Source organism: Panthera leo, chromosome D1, assembly GCF_018350215.1.
Source record: "Panthera leo isolate Ple1 chromosome D1, P.leo_Ple1_pat1.1, whole genome shotgun sequence".
Taxonomy (NCBI): Eukaryota; Metazoa; Chordata; class Mammalia; order Carnivora; family Felidae; genus Panthera; species Panthera leo.
Window position 1 is genome coordinate 66,192,051 of NC_056688.1, and position 10,369 is coordinate 66,202,419.

General features: G+C 38.6%; 1 protein-coding gene across 5 annotated transcripts in view; it reads left to right on the plus strand.

The window, feature by feature from the left end:
- Positions 1-9,914, plus strand: part of ZNF143 (zinc finger protein 143) — a 55,351-nt gene extending 45,437 nt beyond the window's left edge. For all 5 annotated transcript variants that reach the window (XM_042904438.1, XM_042904435.1, XM_042904436.1 and 2 more), the window contains 3 exons: positions 2,100-2,261; positions 7,549-7,695; positions 8,916-9,914. In XM_042904438.1, the coding sequence (XP_042760372.1) occupies positions 2,100-2,261; positions 7,549-7,695; positions 8,916-8,999 (393 nt within the window). In that variant the 3' untranslated portion in view covers positions 9,000-9,914. The remainder of the gene's footprint in view (positions 1-2,099; positions 2,262-7,548; positions 7,696-8,915) is intronic.
- The last annotated feature ends 455 nt before the right edge of the window (positions 9,915-10,369 follow it).

Below are 10,369 nucleotides of genomic sequence, written 5' to 3' on the forward strand. Positions count from 1 at the left end.
ATGCTGATGCTAACTAGGAAGCAGCACATATTCAGGATTGGAAATTAAAAGTGCTTGTACCATCCCATTCATTCCCTTCCCCCTCACTTTTGATGGCACTAATTCCTCACCCTCACAGTATTCTTTGTCCACTGATTGCTGTGCAAGATTAAACATATTTACTAACCCGGTTTTAATTTAGCATCAATCCTAAGACTTTTTCTTGAATTAGATCATCACAGACAGAGGCCCTCTGGAAGTAATGTGATGTAACCTCCCTCCCTCCCTCCCTCCCAAGAGAATTCCCCTCTCCAGGAGCCCCCAAACAGATAAGGCAGTTTCAAAAGAAGCAGCCTGTTCCATTGTTGGGTAATTCTAATGTTTATCAGACTGGAACCTCCTGCTATGTCAGCCACTCCTGGTTTCTCTCTGACCACATAAAGTGGGCCTCATCCCCCTTCATGTGTTCCAGAGCAGCTATTTTCCTTATCCCGATGTATTTTCTCCAGATGTAACCTTCCCATTTCCTTCAGGGATTAGATTTCTCTTCCATTCCTTTAGTCAGTTAAATAGCAAACATTTATGGAATGTCTACCCAATGCCAGATACTTTGGTAGGCTGAATGTGGGGAATATAGGAAGGGGGGGTATCATAGTCGAGGAGAGAGATATTTCTAAATGAACAATAACCTCTTATGATGGGTATGTAATTGAGGAATGTGTAAAGTGCAGTGGCAGCCTGGAGGAAGGAGTAAATGATTATTCCTGAAGGAATCTTGGAGACCCTTTTAGAGAATGGCCATTTAGTTGGATCTTTTTTTTTTTTTTTTAACATTTATTCATTTTTTCGAGACAGAGAGAGACCGAGCACGAGTGGGGGAGGGGCAGAGAGAGAGGGAGTCACAGAATCTGAAGCAGGCTCCAGGCTCCAAGCTGTGAGCACAGAGCCCAATGCAGGGCTTGAACTCACGGACAGCGAGATCATGACCTGAGCTGTAGTTGGATGCTTAACTGACTGAGCCACCCGGGTGCCCCCCATTTAGTTGGATCTTGAGGAGTTTTCATGCGTTTGGCAGGCAGAGTGAAGGGAAGGGAAAAGCCAGGAAAATGGAAGAGAATATGACACTCTGGGACTGCAAATGATTAGTTGTGGCTGGAATGCCAGATGCTGGTTTAGAAGTAGTGGAAGATGAGTCTAGAGATGCTGTTAAAGGCCAGATTGCAAAAGGTCATGAATACCATGTAAAAAGTCTAAACTCTAGTGATGGGGGGCCCTGGGGATTTGAACAGGGAGCATAATGAAATTTGTTCTTTTAAAAAGGTGTCAAGGTAGAGGATGGCTTAAGAAAGGGTTAGACTGGATACCTAAAAAGAAGTTGTATTATTGTGGAAAGTCAGACAAGGAAAAAGTAAGGGTGTAAATTGGCAGTAGAGATGGAGAGGAGGAAGTGCATTTAAGAAATAGCTTGGGGCGCCTGGGTGACTCAATCGGTTAAGCGTCCAACTCTTTTTTTTTTTTTAAGTTTATTTATTTATTTTGAGAGAGATAGCATGAGCAGGGGAAGAGCAGAGAGAGAAGGAGACAGAGAATCCCAAGCAGGCTCCATGCAATTAGCACAAAGAGCCCCACACGGGGTTCGAATCCACGAAACCATGAGATCACAACCTGAGCCAAAATCAAGAGTCAGATGCTTAACCAACTGAGCCATCCAGGTGCCCCAGGCATCCAACTCTTGATCTCAGCTAGGTCTTGATCTCAGGGCCATGAGTTCAAGCCCTGTGTTAGGCTCTGAACTGGGCGTGAAGTCTACTTTAAATAAAGAAAGAAAGAATCAGTTTGGGGATACCTAACTAGCTCAGTCAGTAGGACATGCAACCCCTGATCTCTTGATCTTGGGGTTATTAGTTGGAACCCCATGTTGGACATAAAGATGACTTAAAAATAAAATCTTTAAAAAATAAAAAGTTTTTCTGACGATCTCTTTCTAAAGAGTTTATTCCATTATAGAATTCTTATTTGCTCCACAGAGTAGACTTATTTAAGGACTAGGCCTAGTCCTTACTAAAAATTGCCAAATAGAACAAGAAACAGACTGATATGTAAAATGCATTGTGTTGCAGGTCAACATATCTCAAGCTGACATGCAAGCCATTGGCAATACCATCACGATGGTAACGCAGGATGGCACACCTATCACGGTCCCAGCTCACGACGCAGTCATCTCCTCGGCAGGAACGCACTCTGTTGCTATGGTTACTGCTGAGGGCACAGAAGGGCAGCAGGTGATTGCTATTTTTTTATATTAATCAATACATATATCATTATCAAAACTATTTCATAGATATACAGGGTGGTGTGGTGGTTAATCTCACACACTTTGGATTGAATTCCAGTTTTACGGCTTATTAGCCACATGACCTTCTGAGTCTGAGGTTTTCCTGCTCTGTAAAACAGGAGTGATTGTAGCATCTACACCATGAGGTTGATATAAGGATTGAATGAGATAATACGTACATAGTACTTAATATAAAGCCTAGGTATATATTAAGGGTTCATTAATGGTTCATAAAGTGTTCACCAGATACTTAGGAAAAATTCATCGGCAAAGTTTATTTAATATTTTGAATAATATAGTCACATAGTTCAAAAATCAAAAAGTATATACAGGTATGCAGTGAAAAGTCTCCCTCCTACCCCTGCCTCCATCAACCTCGTTCTTGCCTCCATAGAGATAATCCACTGTTATTAGTTTCTTGTGTAGTCTTCCAGCCATTCATTAGGCATATACAAATAATAGAAATAGTCCTCTTCTCCACTTTTGTTTTTCTTATGGTAGTAAACTATACTGTTCTTCACCTTGGGTTGTTTTTTTTTTAACTTAATGATACATCTAGAAAATGTTTATTTCATTATGTAGAGAGCTTCCTCATTCTTTTTTAAAGCTGTCTCATATTTTACTCTATGAACACCCTAATCGAAGTCTTGTGCTGTTTCAAACATGTAACTTTGTGTGCTCATGTGATTTTGCATATGGGTGAGTATGTCTGCCAGGTAAATCCTAGAGAGGAGTTGCTGGGTGAAAAGATACATGCATTTGTAATTGGGGTAAGTAGTGCCAAGCTTCCCTTCTAGTGTTGTACAGTCCACAGTACCACCAGCAGCATTCGAGACCGCCTCTTCCCTTCTGTATAGTCAATACAGAGGTACCAAACTTTTGGATTTTTGCCAATCTCATGTATCTCTCTGTAGTTTTAGTTTTTCATTTCCCTTAAAATCCATGATATTAATACATTTTACATCTTCTTGTACTATGCTGACAGCAATGTTGAGATTCACTGCAGGTACCTTACCATGTTCAATGAAAGAGTCTGTCAAAATTAGTAGCTCTCATTCATTTATAAATTCAATACCATCACAATCAAAATTCCAGAGGCTTTTTTGAAGATATTAAATAATCTCACTTTAAAATATACATGAAAATGGAAAGGACCTATGATAAACAAAACAAGAAAAAAGAACAAGGTTGAAAGAAAGTCTTCTATACCTTGAAATACAAAACTCAGAATCATAAAGATTCTAGAAGAGAAGTGAATACTTTTGCAAACTTGGCTAAAGATTTCCTAAAAATGCACTACCAAGGAAAGAAAAAAACATAAATTGAACTTCGTCAAAATTAACTCTGCTCACCAAAAGACACCATTAAGAAAAGCCTCAAACTGGGAAAAAGGTAAGATAAGCCTCTTAAGAAGAAGATAAGCCTCAAACTGAGAAAAACATTCACGCTATATATATCTAACAGTGGAATTGAGAATAGGTAACAAACTTCTACAAATCAACAATAAAAAGATGAATAATAGGCCATAAAAAATGAGCAAAATTAATTAAAAATGTATGTTTTGAGGCGGGTGGGTGCACAAGTGAGCAAGGGGCAGAGAGAGAATCCCAGGAGGTGCAGAGAGGGAGAGAGAGAGTGTGAGAGAGAGTGAAGTGGGGCTCACCCGAAGCGGGGCATGGGCTCCTGAGCTGTGAGATCATGACCTAAGCTAAAGTCAGATGCTTAATGACTGAGCCACCCAGGCACCCTAAATAAAAAATTTTTTAATGAGCAGATCATTTGACCACTCACTTGAACAGACCTCTCATAAAAGAAGACTCAAGAACGGCCAATGACACAAAAAAGTGCTCAAAATGATTAAAATAAAAAAGACTTGACTAACATTTGGTAAAGATACGAAGCAGCTAAAATATTTGTACATGCTAGTGGGAGTGTAAAATGATACAACCACTTTGGAGAACTGTTTGGTGGTTTCTTATACTCCACGACCCAGCAATTCCACTAGAATACATATTACACGATTTCACTTACATGAAATCCAAGAACAGACCAAACAAATCCATGGTGATAGAAATCAGAAAATGCTGCTTGACTGGGGGAAGGAAATTGATGGAATGGAATATGAAGGAACTGTTCTCTATTTTGTTTTAGGTGGTGGTTCCACAGATGTATCTAACTGTCAGAACTCAACAGAACACCTAAAGATTCATGCATTTTTATTGTTTGCTAACTATACCCGATGCAAAAACAGAAACTAACTCGAAACCCAGCCACTAGCTTTCAGGCTGTCTTACGGAATGGTCCCAGTCATTTCCATGGCTCTAGGCTTCCTGGATTGGGTGTATGACACAGCCTGGGTAAATACACCTTGTACCAGTTATAGTTGCAGGTCTGTAAGAATAGTGGCCCTAAACCAAGCATTCTTTTGTAGCTTATCTGTAGCCTGGGGACTAGGAAAATTTTAGGAGAGGCAGTTTTGAGGGCTGGAATGAAGGCAGGCAGCTTTCAGCAAGCAGGGATATCACAACAGGAGCGGGGGTTTCCCTTGAGGACCAGCTGCTGCCACATCTCCTTCTGCTGCAACTGTAGGCCATTGGGCAGCTGATGACTATCCACTTGGGGTGTCCAGACACCACCTTTGAATTATCTGTAACCCTTAAATTACCTATTTCTTTACATGCACAGGAAGAAAGCAGGTGGTCTTTCCCTGCCTTTTTTTTTTTTTTTTTTTTTTAAATTAAGGTCATTGGATTTCTTAGCCTCAGTTTTCCAGGTGCCTTGAAAACCTAGTTCGCAGGTACAGACAGTATCTAGTTTTTGTTAATTTTTTTTGTTAATTTCAGATTATAAAAGTAATATATATTCTTAATGTAATAGAATAAAGAGTCTAGAAGTAAACCATCAAATATATAGTCCATTAAATCTCAACAATTAAAATTTGACTAGTGGGAAAGGATGGTCTTTTAAACAAATGGTGCTGGTAAAAAAAATATCCACGTGAGAAGGAATGATGTTGGACCCTTACCTTATATCATATATAAAGATTAACTTTTTGGAAGAAAACATAGATGAAAATCTTCATGATATTGGATTGGGAAATTATTTCTTATGTATGACAGTTATTTCTTATGTATCACAGCAGAGGCAATGAAAGAAGAATAGATAAATTAAACTTGTTAAAAATTAAAAACTTTGTGCATTAAAGGCTACTACCAGGAGAGTGAAAAGACATTCTACATAATGAGAGAAAATATTTGCAAATTATGTATCTGATAAGGATTAATATTTAGAATAAAGACTTCCTATAACTCAGCAACAAAAAAACAAGCAATCCAATTTAAACATGAGCAAAGGACTTGAATAGACATTTCTCCAAGGAGTTTTACAGATGGCCAATTAGCATATGAAAAGATGCTCAACATCATTAGTTATTAGGGAAACACAAATCAAAACCACAGTGAGATACCACTTCACCCCCATTAGTTTAGGCTGTTATCCAGAAAACAGTACCAAGTGTTGACGAAGATGCAGAGACATCTTGTGGATTGCTCACAGGATGTAAAACGGTGCCAGTACTGTGGAAAACAGTATAGCAGTTCCTCAAAGAGTTGAACATAGTGAGCATCTGGCTGGCTCAGTTGGTACAGTATGCAACTCTTGATCTTGGGGTCATGAGTTCAAGCCCCACATCGGTCTTAGAGCCAACATAAAAAAAAAAAAAAAAAAAGTTGACATAGAACTACATATGATCCACTAATACCACTTGCAAATATATTTCCAGAAGAATTAAAAATAGAGATGCAAACTAAAAATCAGCTATAATCTTTTGTTGTAAAATAACTAGTCTCAACATTTAGGACTACTTACTTTGTGTGTGTGTGTGTGTGTGTGTGTGTGTGTGTGTGTGTGTGTGTGTGTGTATGTATACAGAATTAGGATTATAATTTTGTATGCCTGTCATCCATCTAACACTACATTCTGAGCACTTTCTCATACCAATTAAATGTTCTTGTAAAAGGATTCTTATCATTTGTAAAATAATCTATCAAATGGAACTCATTAACTCATTCCACAAACATAAATTGTTGTATAAGCCTTTGATTATCTTCATAGGAACAAACTCTAGCATGGAATTACTGGATTAATGATATAAAGTATTTTAAGCTGTTTGCTACATACTGCCAATTTTTCTTCCAAAAAGTTTTAACAATTGCACCATGGATCTAAAAGCTTTCTTGGTTCACTGTACTCTTCTTGCTAGCATTGAAGATTTTTAACATACTTGTGTAATTTACAAGCAGAAGTTGAATTCTGTTTTTATTTTCATTTGTCTGATCATTAATGAGGTTGAACATGTTTTTCAGATCGACTCACGATCTATTTTTTCTTAATTGAGGTAAAATTTGCAGTGAAATATACAAATTTTAAATTTACAATTCAGTGAGTTGTTACACATACACACGCATATAACACCATCCCCAACATTTTCATCACCCCCAGAAAGTTCCCTTGTCATCCCTTCCAGTCAATCCCTAGTCTTTTCAGTTTTCCTAGTTAAATGGAAATCTAATTTTAAGTCCCAACAGGTAGGGGTGCCTGGGTGGCTGAGTTGGTTAAGCGTCTGACTCCTGATTTCATCTCAGGTCACGATCCCAGGGTTGTGGGATTGACCCCCACCTTAGGCTCTGTGCTGAGCATGGAGCCTGTTTAAGATTCTCTCTCTCCCTCTACCCCTCTCTCCTGCTCATTCTCTCTATATATAAAATTTTTTAAAAGTTTTTTTTAATTAAAAAAAATGCATCAGGTAAACAAGAGAAAATAGTATATATTATGTTTCACTGATCCCAACTCAGGAATAAATAGACATTTGAGATATGAATTACTCTACATGTGTAACATACCAAGCAGCCACTTAGGGTAGGAGATCCTAAGCATGGTCACGTCTGTCCTGGTTAATGAAGCCTGGTGTAGCAGACCTACCTGCCAAGTGTCCTCTACCCTGTTATGTCATTGGTTCACATAAGCTTAGATAAATGCCTTCTTTTTGAGCCTCAACTTCTTCAAACAAAAAAGAGTCTAAGATAGACAATATAGAAGTTCTCTTCCAACTTTAGGCTTCTACAAGTCTGTGGTCAGAAGGGAGTTTTTCCTTTCAAATTTCAAGACAGTTCCTTGCATTAAATGGAGTTTAATGTATTTAATCATAGCTTTATTTTGTGTATTTTTTGTTTAAGGTTGCAATTGTGGCTCAGGACTTGGCAGCATTCCATACTGCCTCATCAGAAATGGGGCATCAACAGCACAGCCATCATTTAGTAACCACAGAAACCAGACCTCTGACCTTAGTGGCAACATCCAATGGCACCCAGATTGCAGTTCAGGTGAGTTCTGTAGCAGCTGTCCTCAGTCAACAGGAAGGAGAGCTACTTCCTAGCTCTCAACCTTGCACATTGTGCTTTATTCAGAACCTTTAGGGGAGGCTGGGGACAGACTAATCTGTGTCACTTAGCCACTAGAAGGAAATTGCTGTGTTTGAGGTGGTTTCAAAGAGACTGGCACTTTGTTCGCTATTATCTTTACATTTTTTAGGGGGATTTATAGTAAGAAAAACAAAGCTTCTGGTATACATCCCAGTATGTACCCAGCCAGCTATCTTTACTTTCAAAATAAGTCTAATTAGGCAGGATTCTGAAAAGCACTTGGGAAATGAACCTAGTATAAACGTAGACCCAAATTAGTCCTCTGAGAATCACTGCACAGCCCTATTTTATGTTGGGGGAACATCAGAAGACAGAAGAAACTATTCTTGGGGAAGTCACTGGATTCAGGCAGACAGTCTAGAATACAGATTACCTTTCCTTGGGAAGAGTTGTTTTTCATGTATTTACTTGGAAAAGAGTTAGAACACACTCAGGAAAATGCCAACCATTGTTTTTAATTTAGTTTATGGTATAGAAGCTAAAGACTCAGGAAGCTCTCTGAATACCTCCATTGGAAAAGATGAGCATCTTTTGTCCATTGCATGAGTGAAGGTTTATCAGAGTCCTAAAGGAAGAGGTGCCTGGTGGCTCAGTTGGTTAAGCATCTGACTCTTGATTTCGGCTCAGGTCATGGTCTCACAGTTTGTGAGTTCGAGCCCACGTCGGGACTCTGGGCCGATGGTACGGAGCTTGTTTGGGATTCTCTCTCTCCCCTCTTCTCTGCCCTTCCCTTGCTGTCTCTCTCTCTCTCTCTCTCTCAAAATAAATATATAAGCTTAAAAGATATAAGCTTAAATAACATAAGCTTAAAAGAAAATCCTAAAGAAAGATGGAGCGCCTGGCTGACTCAGTAGGTAAAGCATGCAATTCTCAGTCTCAGGGTCATGAGGTTCAAGCTGCAGGTTGGGCACGGAGCCTACTTAAACAAAACAAAACTGCAAAATCCTAAAGTAAGAAACTACATTATTCTCCTGCAAGAATTTTTTGTGTGCTCTTAATGATTGGATCAGCAGTCGTATCTTAACGAGTCCAGGTGTCAGAATTACAGAGATTTTACTTCGGGCATATACTGTTTCTTCGGTATTATCTTGACTGTGGCTTTGTGTCTGTTCCTGTTTCAGCTTGGAGAACAGCCATCTCTGGAAGAAGCCATCAGAATAGCATCTAGGATCCAACAAGGAGAAACACCAGGGTTGGATGATTAATCCTCAGAACAGTGGAGCATCGCAGCAGGAGGAGCCTTTCGTCTTCGGGCAGCAGACACCCAGGAACCCGGGCCCAGGAAAATTAGAATTTTTCCATTCCTGAAATACTGTACACGTTTTTATGCAAGAGTGGAGAACATTTTATTCTTGACACTTTTGTGTATATAACCCTTGGAATAGATTCCCAAACTGATTCATTGTGTACAAGGATGTATGAAATTAGGGCAATACAGTAAATTTTCATGTTACTCTTTTATCAGTTCACAAACTCCTAGAGTCCACATGCAAGATCAGCAAAGTCTTATGGAGTCTTATGATGGATTTTTAACTTACTGTGACAAATAAAATAAAGGCTGTATCTAAAATGTTAAAGGTTCTATACTTCAAACAATCAATTCCAGAAGCCATCATGGATAATAAAGGATGTAAAGCCTTCAAATATTTCCCCAAGTTAATAGAGTGTCTGCAGTTTTTGTTCTACTGTATACGTGTCTGGTTTTTTTTTTGTACCTCACGGTTTGAAAACTATTCATTATAGTTTTCCATCCCTGTTAAAATACCAACTCTTCAAGCTGAAATGCTAATTATATTGAATTGGATCCATTACATTGGATTATGTATAAAATGAGAAAGTTTGGTTATTTAAAATTAAAAAGTTAAATCCAGTGCTTTGGTTTTGTTAAAGATTTTACTTAGCGTTCAGTTTTTTTTGTTACTGTTTTTTAAAAATAATGAACTATCAAAGTTTGACCATAGGCTGGAGCCCGGGATAGTAGTGCTGTAATTGGACATGGCTTTCCTCTGAAAATTAGGTTAGTGGGTCCGTGTAAATTATTTATTTTTGCTTATGTACTTTTGTTTTAAAGCTTATTTACCCTAAAGTTTATTATTAATTTTGAATACAGCAATTTTTAAAATGTTACCTTTATATTTGTTTTATTAACGTGGTATGGGTGTGGGAGAGAGTGTGGTAGAAAAGAGCACAAATGCCATCAGTTATAACCCAACACACATATATTGAGAGTATATTGTTTATCAAGCACAGAATAAGTATTTTTTCATACATTGTTATGCTCTTCTAACAATTTTGTGAGATATACGGGATTTATTATCCCCATTATCCCCATTTATACAAGGAGAAACAGAGGGTCCAAAGAAGTTGTGTCTCCACCCAGGCCCTCTGACTGTGAAGAGGCAAGGCAAAGACTTGAGAACCCAGGCTTTTTTTTTTTTTTTTTTTTGCTTATTTTGAGAGAGAAAGAGTGCCCACAGGCATGAGTGGGGGAGGAGCAGAGAGGGACAAAGAATCCCAAGCAGGCTCCCCACTGTCAGCATGGAGCCCAATGCAGGGCTCCAACTCATGACACTGG